This window comes from Sinohyriopsis cumingii, chromosome 9 (genome assembly GCF_028554795.1).
Source record: "Sinohyriopsis cumingii isolate HCF-2022 chromosome 9, ASM2855479v2, whole genome shotgun sequence".
In the NCBI taxonomy this organism is placed as follows: Eukaryota; Metazoa; Mollusca; class Bivalvia; order Unionida; family Unionidae; genus Sinohyriopsis; species Sinohyriopsis cumingii.
This window is the reverse complement of record NC_142969.1, coordinates 92,988,948-93,007,380: the sequence shown is the minus strand read 5'-3', so window position 1 is coordinate 93,007,380 and position 18,433 is coordinate 92,988,948. Positions and strand designations below refer to the sequence as shown.

Below are 18,433 nucleotides of genomic sequence, written 5' to 3'. Positions count from 1 at the left end.
TTGTCATAGTACTTAGTCCTAATATTGCCATAGTACTTAGTCTAATATTGTCATAGTACTTAGTCCTAATATTGCCATAGTACTTAGTCCTAATATTGCCATAGTACTTACTCCTAATATTGCCATAGTACTTAGTCTAATATTGCTATAGTACTTAGTCCTAATATTGCCATAGTACTTAGTCTAATATTGCCATAGTACTTAGTCTAATATTGCCACATTACTTAGTCTAATATTGCCATAGTACTTACTCCTAATATTGCCATAGTACTTAGTCCTAATATTGCTTTAGTACTTTGTCCAAATATTGCCACAGTAGCCCTGATAGTGCCATAGTAGTCCTAATAGTGCCATAGTACTTTGTCCAAATAGTGACATAGTACTTAGTTCTAATAGAGCCATAGTAGTCCTAATATTGGCATAGTACTTTGTCCAAATAGTGCCATAGTACTTAAGTCCTTATAGTGCCATAGTAGTCCTAATATTGGCATAGTACTTAGTCCTAATAATGCCATAGTACTTAGTCCTAATAGTGCCATCGTACTTTGTCCTAATGGTGCTATAACTTAGTTTATCAAACCACAGTGATTTACTTTATTTTCATGTGTGACTTTGTTTTTTTTTAAGCTCCAGAATAAGGAACCATTCCTTTGCTTAAAAAAAATTAAAATCTCTATTTTGCAAAAGTATGAGGTTTACATTCACTTTATTTTAAAAAGCTGAAAGCAGATTTTGAAAACTGCAACTAGAAATGTTACAGATGGAAGTTGTGTAAGTTGCAGGACCATTTACTTTTTTGATTTTAATTTTGTTGATTTCTGTTGCGATTTAAATTTTTATGTTCAAATTGCAGAGGCCTTCTCCAAAATATATAGAGGTACTTAAAAATTTCAGATGATTTTGCTCTTCATTTCACAATGCTTCTTGAAAAACTTTCATATCATATTTATTAACAAGAATTTTGTTTAATTTTTTTTTTGGTCAGGCTTGTGACACATTTTCTGACTGTCCACTCAGTTATGCTTGCTCCTATACTCAGAATTAAGGCTTTTCTGATTTGTACATGTCAGGATCAAACTGGAACTCTGACAGTTGAGTCTTGTTAATACAATACTAAATGTTTCCATGAAATAATCATTTTAACCCAAGTTTAGGTTAAATAGATAAGACTTGATCATCTGTAAATTCCCTGGTCATTGCAGTGCTCCAAGCACCTATCAAACTTGAGTTTGTGACAGCCACCTTAAAAAATGTGGTGACCATTCCAGTTTTTAGGTTCCCAAGCTGTAATAATTTGGTTGATGGAGACACGGACACAAAAATCCACTGAGAGGGAAATTAATGGCAAAATATGACAAAAGTGAAGGTTTTAATACAATCGAATTCAACAATAAATTATAAAAGACAAACGGTTAATTTCATTAATATAAATAGATCTGGCTTGCGGAACTGTCAACAGTCATCATATGCTTCAACCTTAGGCCAGCCATTACAATTTGCTATTTTGATTTCTCTATAACATATCTCCCGATATTGCCTGGCCCAAAATTCGCTGGAAAAGGGCCTTAATGTTCATTGTATGGTGAAAGTTAATACTATTAAAACCAAGGTTACCACATATATACACTTATAAGTCAACTCCCACTTTCTAGGGCTACAAAAATGTCAATTTCTCTTTGACCCACCTGTAAGTAAGGGCATATTTTGCAAGTCAGATCTATCTAAAGGCATGACTTGTCATCAGTGAGTCAGAGTTGCACTTTGGAAAAATGAAGAAGCCAAACTGGATGGATGGATGTAAGAATAGATCAATAACAACACCACCAATGTACAATACAATTATATTACTTTTTTGGAAAATGTCACAGATAAATAGATAACTTAAAATTTGTTCCAATTAAATCCATTACAGTCCATAATGCTTGACATTTTGTATATATTTATATGATAAATCCTTTCAGTTAATAGGTCACATACCAGTATAAATATAACTCAGAATGATCTAATTTGTAATATCGCCAAATACATTAATTTCACACGTCTTACAAATAAACAGTGAATGTTAAGTCCACATTTTTATGATTCACAGTATCCCATATATGTCATCGGTCAAAAAGTCCAAGAATTCATCCTCAAATGACTGATAAAAGTTCTGAAGTCCGCTATTGTTGTTTTGTCATCATCAATATCATCCAACTCCATTTCCTTGGCTCCACTGTCATTTGTTCAGTGAAATGCATTGTTTTTGCAGCAAAACACAAACTATTAATAAAAATACAGGTTGTTAGGTCTTGTATCGAAATGGAAGCAATATACTTACTGGTAAATACCCATGGTAAACAACATTGATGGACACTTCACTCTGCCAAAGGTACTATTAATTTACTGATAAGATTTTTTCACATTATTAAAATCCAAATAACTAAGTAAAAGCATTGTGCAGCGAATACCATCATGAAATGGATGACCACAGTGCATACCATCTACATGTTTCTGAATGGGAACTGCAGCCTGAAAATGTAAAAAATATTGCAGTACTGCAAACATCTAGAGTTTCTAACATTACGCCTTGATTTATCAATTTTTTTGTATGTCACACATTTAAGATAACTCCTACCCTGCCTGAATCAAATTCTCAGTATAAAAACCTCCCAAAAACAATGACTTATAAGTGAGTACATGTGGTATATCTGCATTTATGGAAATAGTACTGACAATAATTTTCCTGCCATTAAAATTCTCCATATTTATCTACATGTCCACATTTTTCCAGTACCTTCAGAGGAGGTTGTTTTCACAGGTAGTGTATTGGACAGGACACTTTAAATAGTCTACAAGCTAGAGTAGTCAGATGTAAAGATGACTTTAAGTAGGAACCAGCAGTCTCTCTTACATCCTCTTTTTTGGCCTCCCCTTCTGCTTTGAAAAGCTTGCTTTATAAAAGAGGTAGACTGGGATGAGTGGACAACTTGGTTAAAATAACCAATTTTACTATTGGACAAGGTGACCGTTCTTCAATCGAGCATCACTAGGCAGGGACTACTGTATTTACCTTTAATTAGAAAGTGTTTATTCTGGTTGTAACTTTACAGTTCTTTGGGTAGAGAGCAAATATTTGACCATTTTCACTTGCCAATTCTGAATTTTTGTTACAGATGTGACCATTTTAATCACAACTTTTTGTGCTGCATTGAACATTGTAATGGATGGTTGCTGAAATGGGAGTTTGAACATTATGATAACTTAAAATGACTGGAATATAAGTTCAATGATAGTCATGTCTCAATTTGTCCTTTTCTGAAACTCAGTTGTGTAAACTTACATGGTTTTCTTGTACAGCTGAATAACTTCTCTCCAGCCTGTAAAAATGTACACAAAACATTATCAAAGAAAAATCATTATGGATAAATACCAGAGAAACATGCAAACTAGTACAGTCATTCTTTACATTTGAAATCATTGCAGTGCGGTTTTATGTTACACAACTTTGAATGTAGTGTTGGAAGTAAAAAAATTTCATAAAAATTGACATCCTTGCACATATCCCAAGCTTTGCTTCTTTCTGCACTTCAAAATTCTGCTTAATGCTGTATCATTCCAACAAGATGTAACACATTATAAGCTGAGTTTTAACACTCTTTTAAATCCAGAATGTTGTCACTTACTGGCTTAACACAATTTGCAACTAGTAATTTTTTTAAAACCTGTAGTGATATATGGAGACATTGGCTTAAACCAACCTACAACAAGTCATTTTTTTTGTTTTTGTTTTTTAAGCAGAATGCAGTTATGTATTGAGACATTGGCTTAACACAGCCTGCAACCAGCCATTTTCTTTAATTGAATAAGACTATTAGTCAAATCAAAGCTTATTAATAAGTTAAACAGGAGCTGTATGAATTTTCTGCTTTCACTGTACTTTGTTGAAATATAATTCATCAGTGTACAAGTCTTAAGTGTTGTTAACAGTTATTTGAGATTGATCAAGGCAAGAAAAGCTGTGTCGACTTAATTCCCATCCACTGTTCGGCAAACCTTTCACATATTTCCACAGAGAGCAAACTTTTGTTTATTTCTGTCAAATAGCTATTTCACTGGATAGCCTGTCAAATCACAGAAAGTGTCTTTCCTCTTATGGAATTGATGCTTACTGTAAGGTGTGATTAATGTGTATATTGATGCAGACTTTAAGCTTAATTTTGAAACACAAAACATCTTACAAGTTTGTTTTAATGCCTCACTGCCAAGACATTCATACTGGCATATGTTTGTTACATCCAACTTGAGAAGTACCTTTGCAAGATTGTGTCTTGCGCAAAAACCACACAGAAGAAAGAGATGAAATTGGCAGACATATATTTGTATGCATATGAAGTGATCTGAGTAGATTTTCAGGTCATTATAGTAAATTTAAAAAAAAAAATTCACACATTTGTGTAACATGAGTTAGAGAAATTAAATTAAGTAGGTATATTTGCATTCATATATATATGACCTGATTGGATTTTCATGCCATTTATCAATTTTTCAAGTTTTTAAACACATTTGACTAAGACTACTCAGTATTGGAAGCATGTTTCACAATTGTTTTGTTGCAAATCTTGTACACCTCTCCTTCATTAAGTTGCACATAATGGGGTCCAAAAACACAGACTGCAATATAAGGGAGTGCACAATATAACAAGGGACCTTTGATAAACTAAGAAGGGATGGCGATAAAAAAAAGAGAAGCAGAAATAATGGGTGTAGGTTTTTTTTAATATAAATTACCTTTAATTTCAGGATAAACAGTCTTCAGGAGGTTTCAGTACACTTCTCATATGTACTGCTGAACACGTGTATCATGTCACCGCTTTTTGTGCTGAATTGGATACATTCTAATGTTATTGTTCATTCAAAATTAAGTGAGATTTCTTTCTTCAGAAATGTAGCCAAATTAATTGTTAAAGAACAACAACACTGAAACTGGTGTTGTTTTCAATTTTTGATTCTTACTCAACAGTGAACAATGAAAACTTTTAGTTACAGTGTAGAAAAGTAACAAATGTAAAGAACCATAAACAAACATGAATTTATTGAGGCTCTTTGAACTAGTTTGCAGCCTGTGCCCATATCCATTTAAACCCATCAATGGAATCAAACTTCATGCAAGTAATCTCAAAACATCTGCTCATCCATGAGCCAATGTTTGAGAGTTAGGAAGTTTAAGTGCACAAAAACTTTCCATCCCACTTCTCCATTATAAACCTTATCTATGATACTAAGCACTTCATCTGCTGATTGCACCTTTTGTTTTGTTCTCTTACATTTCATGATCAATATGCTTGATTGATTGATTGATTTTATTTTTAATGGCGCATCAGCACTGTTAGGCTATTTAGTGTCAATCAAAATGTTATATGTATAATCTTTTAAAAATTATAAAAAGTCTCATATCAACCAGCGATATAAAAAACAAATAGTTGAAATTAAAACAGTAAGATGGTAATGGTGCAAAATAAAGCTTCCCGATCAACGGGGGATGTAAATGTTGTATTTAAATGAAAAATGATGAAAAGGTATTAAAAAGGGATGGTATATATATTGCATAAAACTGCACAAGGTGATAGCATAAAAGTTAGAGCTTAGAGTAAATATTCACTGCTTTCAGGAACTCTATAATACGAGTGATGTTTATAGTATCAAAAAGTTCCTTCATGTCATGCACATTATAATACTGATTGTGCATAGGTTGCAGGTCAAAGCACTCCATCATAAAGTGCTTGACAGTGAATGGTTCATTGCAAAATAAGCACTCTGGTCAATATGCAAAGATTAGGATAAATTACTAGTATATATAGTTGAGTGGTGTTAATTACATAAAATCTGAAACAGTTTTTTATTGGTCCAATAGAGCTTAATAAGCAGGTAAGATTTACATTCTTTTGAACTTTTTAAAAAAAAATTCCACTTTTACTTAACATTATGCGTTCAAGCAGGTTGTAGATCAAAACACAACAGACACTTAATTAGGTTCTCAAAAGAAGTTCTTATTGCTATCATTGTGAAAATCAACTGACTCTTTTCATGTTTGAATAGAAGAGAACATACTGCATTAGCCCATTTCATGCAGACTTCGGTGAACTTCGTAATTTGCTTGAAATTTTGATCACGTGGTGGGTGGTCAGCTGACCGTAGTAGGTGGTGGTCAAAATATGGCTAACGCTTCAGCATCAGCATCAACTTCTGTAACTACTTCAACATCGTTTATCGAGTTGAAAAATGCATATCCAACAGTGATGCTGCTGCAGATATTGATGAAATTTAATATTGGAACCATCCTGTCTTATTTTCTGGAAACCAGGGCGGATTTCAAACCCATAAGAGAGAGTAGCTTTAAGGTGTTTACATCTGGACATGTACATGTGAGTAAGGAAATGGTGTCGAAGTAAACAAATGTAATCCTGCCAATCAAAGAGCAAGTTGTGCATCTGAAACGTCACTATAATAAAATGCATTTCATGTGAGTTTATCATATTTGTTTTTGAAAGTCTGTGGATAATTTACATATAAATTTCAATCATTTAATTAATTTTATTTCTGAAATATTTCTAAAGAACAATGGATGCCATTTTGTTATGTACATGTACCCACCAGCGTTGGATTGGCTGGAGTATAAAGTAACTCGGGAGGTTATTCAGATAATTACAGAGCAACTCAGTTAAATTCGGTATGAAATGGGAATTAAAAGATTAAATTTTTAACTTAACCTGACAAGATATATTTAATTAATGTTTATTTCTTACAGTGTTGTCACCTGTTAGCATTTACCAGTATTTGTCACCAGTTTATATTTTGTCATATATGGTTATTTAGACTGTTAAAGAGAAAATATTTTTTCCAAGAAAATCTTACAAAAAATGTGATTTCTTATGTTGATTATAAATGTGTGGACACTTACCACTGTCTTTGACATTAAAAGTGTGATGTATCAAGACATATTTACCAGTTTTGTTATTGTAATCCTTCCCATTCAACAAATGATATAAATTCTTTTGGTATTTTTTTGGAAGAAATATGATCCAAGCCAGACCCCATGTTGTAAACGGGTCCACAAGTTATAGAGAAAGAGGTGTACGACAGCATGAACTTGGAAGCGTGTGTCTTACAAAAGCACAGTATGAAAGTTATATAGATATGTAATGCAAATGGAACTTAGAAAAAAGAGCATTTTGCAATCAATTCTGATTACTGATTTTTTATGATGGACTGAATGTTTGAATAGTAGAACTAATACTGATCGCATTGTGCTTATCATTAGTGCTGTATGCATTAACAGAAACTAGCATTAGTGTATCAATAGATGGCAAATCACAGATTTTGCTATGTTTGCTTTACCTTGACCATGCATTGCATATAATAGTAATTTCACAATATGAATCTTTGCTATATGCTTTTTTCATCATTAACGTTATTTTTAAGAATCAGAACATTAAACATGACTGTTGGAGAAAGTATTCATGCTTTACTGCCTTTGAAACCTGCTTTCTCCAATAATCTGTTCATGTTTTAATGTCATAGAAGTTAAGTATACCAGTATGGCTTGTTTTCATAGCAGTCAAAGAATCTTTTTAATAATGCTTGCCTTGACTATTCATCTGTCTGCCTGTTACCATTTTTTCCACACTTGAGATGAAGAAAAACCCTATCGATTTCAGGATCAAATGGTTAAAGGTCAAAGTCACTTGACTAATAGAAGAAAATGTTTCTGTACAGTAAATTATTTTGTCCTCCATCTTCAGTTATCAGATGACTGGCTTGTATTTGAAGTAAGGAAGAACCCTATTGATTGTTATCAACAGGTCAGTGATCAAGGTTACTGTGATTTGAAGAAGAAAAGTTGTTTCAGCACAATAACTTGAGTTCTCCACCATGTACAGTTACCAAATTTATGAGTTAATTACACTAATCACCTGCCATTATTACATTGCTATCTCTTTCCCTAGGGTTAATTCCCTGTCCAGTGTGTGAATTTCCTCTTCCAATCAGTTTTTGGATCACTTCAGTCACAAATATGATGCATTAGTTCTTTTCATTTGGAATACATTTCTCATCATTCTTTTCTATGGACTTGTTTGGTAAAATGTGTATTTGGGTACTCAGAAGTTTTGTATTAATGTAAATTGCTTTTGTCATCAATTTATTCAGAAGTAGTAATTGTTTGTGACCCTTTTGGGTCAGTTCATTGATTTGTTATTGTATCTTTGCACATTCTGTTACATTGTTGTTGTTTATAAATTTATTCCCTGTTGATATGTTTAAGGCTTTAACCATTGACAATTCTTTTGTTGTTGTTTTGTTTGACATTTTCTTTCACCCTTTTAAACAGTGCCACATCAAGTTAGTCAGTGTGGTCTCAAGAAGGCATTTGTAGGAGACACACTGAACCTGACTCGTGTGTACGAAGTGTCAGTACTTTGTTGGATGCACTTTCTGTGCCGATATTATACAAGATTTAGCAGAGAGCCATTGATCTTAAAAGCTAGGTAGATTGAAGCATTCTGCTTCCTATTCATGGGTGGAAACCCACCCACCGATCCATTCCATTGAAGAGTCAGTGTCACTCCCAGGCAGAAGGAGGTCACTAACTCACTGATCCCAGAAGTGATCATTTTCTAATGAGGGATCAGAGGCACTCTGTAGTAAGTTGCCAGTACCCTAGAGCAAGTCCTGTCCTTCAAGCATAGGAAAAGGGCATTCTTGTAGGACCAGCTGATCTAGAGGGTCTAGATTGACTTTTGTCTCTAGTCCTGACACTTTCTGATAGGATAGAGACTCCTCTTGACAATCATGTGACCAAGCACCAGGTACCAGGTTGAGTCATTGGGAACCAGTTGCCAGCTACTAAGCACTGAACACCAGGTACCAAACACTAGACACTAAGCAAAGCTACAGATATCAGGCCTGGGACAGCAGTCAAAGCTTCAGATACTGGGTATCAGGCAGAAATTGAATCTTCAGATACCAGGCAGTGAGATGCTGTGAACCAGGCACAAACTACTAGGGTTGGATAAGTAAACAAAGCAACATATAGCAGTCACTGATCACTGGGTACCAGATACCACCTCTGGACACTGGTCACTGTGTATTAAGTACTAAGCACCAGGCACAAGTTACTGGGTAAGTCAAAAACCAGTAACTGGACATTAGTTGATGGAAAGTATCACACCTCCTCTTGGACAAAAGCCCATTCTTTTGGTTCCCTTGAACCCCTATAGGGCTTTCAGACTCCTACCAATGAGTGAACTTGGAGATTCACAAATTCCATATCCCCAATGATGAGTTTTCCTTGACTCCATTAACTATTTGAGTATAGGGGTCTTTGGTCTTTGTGGTAGTTATTAAAGGAAAAGGATGGGGGTACATGAGGTGGGGATTCCATCATAAATGGCAGACTCTTGTATAGTTCCTTTATCCCCCTCCATGGCTAAATGGGCAGAAATGTATGGCCCGGACAAGAAGTCTGTGGATGGCTCCTTTCCCATTATTGATCCTAGGGAGTCAGTCCTCTCTTGCAAAGTATCATTCTTCCTGACATCCTATTAGTTGTCAGGTCAAGTCAATTTTCATTCATGTTTCCTACCTTAAAGAAGTTTATTCAGGAAAAGCAATTCCCAATCTCATGAAGTTACATCTGATTCCTTCTCAAAACTTTTGTTACATGGGAATTAATTTCCTCACAAAGCAAGGAATAACTTGTGTTCCTTCCTTCAGAATCACATTGGTTCTTCCCATCATAACTAGGCCAATAAATCAGCCCTTCACCTGTGATGATACTGATTTGGTGGTTAGGGGCTGATATCACCAGTCATTAAAACATGTAAATATCTTCAACCAGATTTTACTGCACACATTGGTGTACATGTTATGCACTTACCAGTATTTCTTGTGGCTATGGAGCCATTGTCTGCTGAAGGGTTCTTTTGGTGGCGTGTACATTATATTTCCAGAGCAAATCCTTTATTTGGAGACTTGTAAATCCACATGAAAAAGAACAACCCTCTGTCTTGTGGCCATTTTGAATTTTGCCCTAGATATGGCTATTACGAATTACCAGTATGTGCCTAAAGTGTACACATGTTTGTTCCAGAAAGATTTGCATGCAGCAACACTAAACATTTTAATGGACAGGTGACATCAGACCCACATATCATCCATCATTATCAACACAGATTTGAGGGGTTGATTTATCAGACTAACTCACGACAAAGGTGTTTGAGAGAACTTCATTGTCTGCTTGATTTGGTTCTCTTAAGGAGACTTCATACAAGACATTTCTAATTTCTGCTGTTAGCAAATTGGAGACCTGACAAGGACTCCATTTCAGCTTGGTTTCTGTTTAGATCCTAATTTCACCACCATCTCAGTTGTTGCGGTAATCAGGACAGGTTTCAAGCAGGAGTTCAGATTCTCCCCCAAAACACCATTTTCTTTATACCAGTGCCTAAGATTTAGAATGGGATGCTCACCTGGACCATAATAGGTAGTCTGTGAGGGATTGTGATCTGGGCAGGACTCTTCCCTACATATAAGCAATCTTGCAATGCAGACTATTTTTCTAGTTCTGCAGGGGTACATCAATCTTGTAAGACACAGTTGTTCTTATGGTCATCAGAGACAGATCAGACATGGCTTAACTCAAGACACCAAGGGAATATTCATACCTTCTTTTTGGTTGGAAACTTTGAATCACCTTCAATGGACATCTTCAAAGCATATCATTGCCAGATTCCATGACATTTAGGCAAGAGGAATGTTCTAATGGAAAGCCTGTCAAGGCAAGGAAATGTGATCCTCATAGATTGTCTCTGTACCAATCGGTGACTTGAGTGTTTTTAAGCTGTAGGAGAGGCCAATGGTTGACTTGTTTGCATGAGTACTCAATAACAATCACTTTATGTCTCCAGATCAGAGTGCATGGTCAGTATATGCCTTCAGTTTGAATTGAGATCAACTGTACGCCTATAGCTTCCCATCTTTAAGTTCTTCATAGAGTCAGCACCTCATCTTCTTGGTTCATCCTTATAACCTCACTGTGGTGCCAATGGTTATGGTTCATCAATCATAATTTGTTAGTCAACACCCTGGAAGTGTTACCACTGAGGAGTGATCTCCTGATCTCTGGCCCTTATCAATTGATCGTGATAATTTTTTATTCTTGCAAGGATGCCAAGTGCATGAATCAGACCAGGAAGCATTCAACTTCAGGGTCTTCAGTGCAGAGCAAAAATCTTCCAGAATGGGTGAAGTCAGAATTGATCCATTCGGCTCATCTTTAACAATAGTTTGCAGATTTCCTTCTGCTTCACTTTGGAAAAAAAGATTGTTACCATATATACTCACGTATAAGCCCATTTGCGTATAAGCTGACTCCCAAACTGAACAGGTATAAACACTAAAAAGTGCATGACCCGCATATGAGCCGACTTACAACTCCGACGCATCTCAAGATGCATGAGGTAAGTTCTAAATGCATTTATTTAGGCGAACTTGTATTTAATAAACTTCACTGTATACTTATCTCGAGGTTGGCATGCATGATTATTATAAAGAAATGGTATAAACTTGTTTGAAAAGTAATTTATTTATTTTTCTGTTATTGTTTCTTTCTGATTTAGATTTGTGTATAATTTGATCGAATGATGACAAGAATTTAGAAATCGCAAGTTCCTGTAACACACTGTCTCACTTTTGACTCTATTATTGTTTGTTTATGCATTATTGCATTGGACATTTTATATCTGTGCACCGGTAATTACCTTTTTACTTTACTTTGAAATTGTAAATACCTAAACTCATTAAAATGTAATCCCAGTATAACAACATAACGAATAAACAATACAGTTTGATTCAGTGCTCGCAGTTAGGCTGCTGAACATATTTACATAATGGTGCCACCGCGTGTACATTGTACGTTTTATTACACACTGAATTAAGTATTTCCCTTGGAGTCAAATCACGAGCACCATTGTGCTCAACTTTTATGATATCACCAAAATACAATAATAAAGTTTTGGAAATAATGCTTCGAAAATTATGCTAATACTGTAAAAACTGGGTTGTAGTTCACATTGATGTAAGCGACCTTACACCATACCTGTCAACTTTCATGCGAAGAGGAAAACAAAACTCCCAAATTTTGGAGTTGCTCCACGCCTACCTCCCAGTTTCATATCTTCCAACTTTTTGCAGAGAACTCCTGCTTATTACATTATATCTTCGATTTTCATTTCTTCTAAACAAGAAAAGTCGTACATGTTCTGATGCATCACCTGTGAATTATTGTTGTGACAAAATAATTATTTTAGTATAAAGAATTTGCTTCTTCACTAAATAGAATGTTAAGTTTAAACATTATTCACTTAATGATTTTTTTACCTCTACAGTAATACAAAAATATAAAATACACCAGAACAAAAAAATAAACCACAATAATAAAATCATCCACAATTAATTTCAATCCCAAGTATGATCACTACGAAAGCTGTTAACTCCATATGTTATAGCTCCATTCCCATGAAAGAAATTTACACAAGTGAACACCTGGCATTTTTATACCATATATACCAATGTTAGACTGGTATAGTTACCAGTCAAAATTCCCACTTATCACAAGCCAGTTTCAGGATTTTACTGATTAACTGGCCTGTACTGCTGTTGCAAAATGAAAGACAAATTTGCCAACTATCAACTTAGGAGACACCGAAACATCAAACTTTCCATTGTGTGGAAATTTATGTTTGTTCAGCTAAAACAAAAAACTAAAATTGATTGATGTTGATCTTTGCTGATCTCTATGAGAATTTTAGATATTATTATTACCACTCTTCATGAACATGTAAATTATGATGGTTATGTGCCTTGTACAAATAAACGTGTACCTTTTCAAAAATATTACCTCAATTTGTAGGATCGCTTATATCATTGAAAATGAGTAACTCGTGAGCACGTGATTCATTGTAAATGAAACATCTGTTAAGGACTAGCTGAAATGTTATCTGGAAGAATGCAGTTTGGTCGAAACAATGAATAAAGCAAAATCTGCTCTTATGTTTGGGAATAAGTAATGATTTAAGTGACACTTTGCACTGTGTAAGTACTGTACATTATAGTTCATCATGGTCTCCCTGGTAAACTCAGCTGGCTCGCGAATTATGAAGTCTGTATTTACCTTTAGTTAACTTTGTGTTGGAGAAATCATAAAATATGCACATGCAAAATAATAACAAAATCAATCATAGTACTTTATAACAGTTTAATAATTGTCGGGTTACCGAAAGTTACTTTTATTTTTACTTGTTTATGTCTTAGGACACAAAAAAATATTGTTTCATGTCACAAGATTTACAGCCATTACAGTAGTCAACAAAAAGACCTAAAAACTGTCAAGATTACACATTGGCCCGTGGATAAGCCGAGCCCCCCCTCTTCTTCCAGACCTTTATTTTTTCCTAAATTATTTGGCTTATATGTGAGTATACACGGTAAGTTTCCACCATTAAGGCTATAGAGCAGTCCTCTCTAAAACTCAAATGTTTTCAGTGGATTTAACCACTGGGTTGGATCCTCGTCTCCCAGATCTTGTCAGGTATTTTGAGCTTAGAGACCAGTTTCTAGCTCATTAAGGCCTTGGTGAAACATTGCATAAGTTCAGAGGAGGCTTCTTTCAAGCATCTCACAGTAAGGGATCTTGTTTCTTTGGGTAGGAGGATGAGTGAACTTTGTGCCTGTCAGTGGAAGTGTTGTCCTTGTTTCAGTTGCTTATACATTTCTGATTCAAACTCCTCCACCGACTTGGTTTTCTGGCTAAGAAACAGCTTCCTTTGATAGCACCAGAACTAGTTGAGATTCCTTATCGCAGTCACAATTGTACTAGGGATGGTCAACATAAAACATTTTGTCCAATCAAGGTTTTGCATTCCTATTTGGCTTTATCAAAAGAGAAAAGGAACAACTGACAACATTATCTTATCCCACCCAAATGTACTACATATATCAGTGGCCACTATGCCTAGGTGGATTAGTTTGAATATCAAAAGACTTGCTCGCCTCAGTGAGAAAGATCTTTCTTTAATGAGAATCAAAGCAGATTATGTTTAGGTTATTACTACATCTAGGGCCTTTCCTAATTATTCCTCTCCGGATGATATTAAGTATCATGAGCGCTGCATTTGTAATTCTCATTCAACTTTTTCCTTGCTCTTTTTCACCAAAGCAAGGGCATGTAAGCATTAAGTCCATTTATATGAGCTCATCGGGTTGTCAGCAAGTCATCTTCACCTCCTCGGTAGCATTCTGCTGAGAAGAGGTGGTAAGTTTTGCATGATGGCTGTTTTGGGGACCGTCAGCTTCCCTTTGAGCTGGCAAATTCAGCAATGTAATAATAGTAGGTATTGTAAGACTGCTATTAAAATGTAGTTTTTTGGGATAAAACTAAATTTAATTTTCTAATACTTACCTCTTATTATTTCTGGATTCCCTCCCTCCCCACACTGATGTCCTTTAGTCTTGGTCCAGGTTGTTGTTTACTAATTGGAGGAGGGAATTTTCTCTTTAGACTGCAGACTAGATCCCAAAAAAGAGATATCACTGCAATGGTAGATAAGTACTGCACAATAAAAATAACCATGTTTATTTTTTCCTCTAATATTCCAAAACATTTTGAGGTGTTTGAATAACAAATTGTTACACCTTTTTACTCAAGGGACCACATAGTTTTGTCATTTATTTCCAAATGTCATTTACAGAGGTGATACTTATAACATTTACAGAAGCAGTTATAAATGTTTGTTAAGAATATTGTCATTTACATATAGGTGCCTGCTAAATTGCATTTCAGATAATAAAATGATTCCTTACTAGCATATTTATATGGCAGCTAGCATGCAACAAAAAAAATTGAGCCTACATTGGAATATTTTTTCTTGCATTTTTGTTTATGTCTTTATCTCCATCCAAATGTTTGTCCACATCCTAAATTAAAGTAAGGGTTACAGTTTTTTTTATTTTAATAAAGCTTAAAACTAAAAGGCAGGCTTGACAATATGAAGGGTTTTATTTTCTCCTTGAAGTAAAAGATAAGCAATGGTATGTGGCAGCAGTATACCCCATACTTTTCTCTATCGATTCATGGCAAGGGTAGTTCAGAGTTTTACCATTTGGCAAAGATCAGATTGTCACCCAAAGTAGAGTGTTACTTTAAACAGCATAGGAATTAATATGTGGCAACATAAATGCTCAAACCTATATACAACCAGCAGTAGCACATGCGCAACACATGTTTTGTAAAAAAAAATTAATCCAAAACATCTGTTAACTTGGTTAGTATTTCATATTAAAGTTGAAAGGAAAGAAGACCAGATACAGTGAAACCCGTCTATAAAGGACTCTAAAGGGACCAAAATGTTCTGTTCTTTGTATGGAGATGAAATATCTTATAATACTTAAGAGATATGGCTTATTTGTTTTGTTCTCTTTGAGCAATTGTCATTTATATGGACATGTTTTCTGGGGCAGGTTTCATTATAAATAATTGTCCACAATTTCTGAATATTACTCATGGATGCTTTTGCTGAGATTTCTGCATTTTTCATGCATATTCATAAACCTGCCTAACCAGTCTCTATGCAGTGAGCAAAATTTGCCATTCATTTTTAACCCAGGATGATTTTCCATGCTACTTGAATGAGTCAAAGTTTTTCTTAAAGAGACAGTTATCAGTCGATAAAATCAGTACTTCATCAGTGCATAGGAGATTATTCCATTATGTTGTTGATGAAATCTTTTTCTTTATGCATATTCTAGAAAATGAGGAAATCTCAGCACTGGCAGCCACCATTGATAAACTTAGGAGAATAGCAGATTGTTGCCAGCGTCTTGTATCGATAAGACTAATCCAGCCTTGCAGTATAATACTGTGATTAGATTATTTGGTACAGATGGAAGATGTTACTGTCATCCAGTAGTTACCAAAAATAAAAAATTAATAAGTCAGTGAATATTCTCTCTTTTGTTTTACAAGTGATAACATTCTTTCAGGAAGATGAGAGAAATGGTGATGTGAAAGATCTCCATGGGATCAAGGAAGAAAAACCTTCCCAGCCTCCTCATCCCCAACCTCCAGGCACCATAGGCTTCAAGAAGGAAGAGTCTCCCAAGGTATACAACAGGCTGAGTGCAAATGTTCAGAAATAGATCTTTTTCTTTTTATATGCCTGCAGTTAGGTCAAGCATATCATGCTTATGATGTTGTACATCTTTCTGTCCATCGTTCTCATTTTGTATTTTTCACAATAACTCAATTTTTCCATTACTGAAGTCTGTACGTATGTTTCATTGGGGCCATGGATGAAACCTGTCAGTGTTGGGCTTAACAATCAAAGGTCAGAGTCACAAGGACTGAAAGAAAGAAAATGTTCCATGTAATAAAACTTTTATACCATTTATCTTGACCTGACTTTTGATTTCTTGTATATAAGTTAGACACCATTTTGATTTTGGACTCAAAAGGTCATGGTCACAGTGACTAAGAAGAAAAAGGTTTATACTCCATATCCTGAGTTCTTTATCACCAACTGTGACCACACATTGTGGATCCTTTGCATTTGAAACTGGAAAGACACCTGTTCATATTAGGGTCAGAGATCAAGGTTATGGGGACCAAAAGATAAAACTTGTCTAGGGGCCCCGAGTAGCCGAGTGGTCTAAAGCGCTGTCTGTTACGGATCACTGCCATCTCACCTCTGTCTGCGTGGGTTCGAGTCCAGGATTCGGCCAATGTGGGTATGTGAGAAAGCTTGCCAGTAGCTTCTCGTGGGTTGGTGGTTCTTCCCGGGGGTTTCCCGGGTTCTTCCTCCACCATTAATACTGGCCGCCATGTATAGCCTATCGTGTGCTGAAAAATGGCGTTAAACCCCACAACAACAACAACAATAAAACTTGTCTCTTTGGGATCAAAAGGTCAAATGTTACGGTCATAGACAAAGATAAAATGTGCTCAAAAAAATAGCATTAGATTTACATCAAAGTCATACTTTGTGAATGGCTCGTACTTGGGGATAAAGGAAGAAGACTTTCAGTTTTGGAATCTAAGATCATGGTCAGTATGACTGACAAAAGAAAAATGGTTTTTGCACAATAGCTGGACTAAACTTTGTGAATTGCTTGCAGTTGGAGTAGGGTAGAAGCCTGTTGATTTGGGGATTGGAAAGTCAAAGGTGAAGATCATTGTACCTGAAAAGCAAATAATTAGGTTTTTTTCTTCATATTTTCACCAAAGTTTGTGGACTTGCTCACACTTTCAGGTAAAATGAAACTTTTTGATTTTTGTGGGGTTCAAAGGTTATGGTGACTAGTAGATAAAAAAAGTAGTAGTTTTCAGCTAATAACTTAAGTTGTAGGTCTTATACCTTGGGAACATTTTGTGGAGGGCATGCAATTAAGTTTAAAAAGGGCTAGTTCATTTTATCATCAGAGGTTAAGGTCCTTTTGGCTCAAAGAAAGTGGTTTTGCATTAATGACTTTCTTCTGAAGTTCCTTGACCATACTTCATGGATGACTTGCCATTAAGGTTAAATAAAACCTAGATTTTGGGGTTTAAAGATCAAAGGCTACTGGTCTAGGTAAGTCTGATAACAAAATAATGGTTTCTTTTAAGTAAACTTAGTTAAAGACTGCATAACTTGACAACATGTTGAGGTCCTTGTGACATTTTGGCATTTATGCTGAGAATTTTAATTAAAAGTTGCTGCCATATATTAGATTTGTTGTAAACTTTTAACCCTTTCTAAGCAGAAAACTTTCACTTGCTTTTGTCTTTTCATTTCTTTTTTGAATATTTATACATATTACGACAGCTGGAAATGAATACATTAATGATGCCAGTTTTTCAGAAATTTATATTTGGTTGATAAACTTAATTTTGCTCAGTCATATGAATCAGTCCAAATCTCTGTCTTCTTTAGAAACAATCTGTAGCTGGCCAGCCCAATAAGCCAGTCAGTTTGATAATAGATAAAGAAATCACATGCTTTCATATGACTGACCTTGGGTGAGCTTGCTTAAAAGTAAATGCTCAGTAGAATTTTCAGTATCGTCCTTAATCTTAGATTTGAATTTTGTATGCTTGCTTCATGGTATTGCCACAAATTCTTAGGTTAAGTTTTTCCTTTGTTTAAATGCCATCCATTCCTATGCTTTCGTATTCTGGTTTGTTGGTAATTCAGAAGTCTTTCAGTTCATGTATTTAAAAAAGTATTTAACCTGAGTAAAATGAATGATTTATGTTATGGTAGGTAGAAGAGCACTTTCAGGAAATAATTTCCAGTAATAATTGGGAGCCATTTTCTACCTACATTCTGTTTAGTTCAGCCTTGAACAATATTTGGGAAATTTT

General features: G+C 35.1%; 1 protein-coding gene across 3 annotated transcripts in view; it reads left to right on the top strand.

The window, feature by feature from the left end:
- Positions 1 to 18,433, top strand: part of LOC149792257 (SH3 domain-containing kinase-binding protein 1-like) — a 158,904-nt gene that overhangs the window by 117,992 nt on the left and 22,479 nt on the right. For all 3 annotated transcript variants that reach the window (XM_089970784.1, XM_089970783.1, XM_089970782.1), the window contains one exon: positions 16,078 to 16,197. In XM_089970784.1, the coding sequence (XP_089826910.1) occupies positions 16,078 to 16,197 (120 nt within the window). The remainder of the gene's footprint in view (positions 1 to 16,077; positions 16,198 to 18,433) is intronic.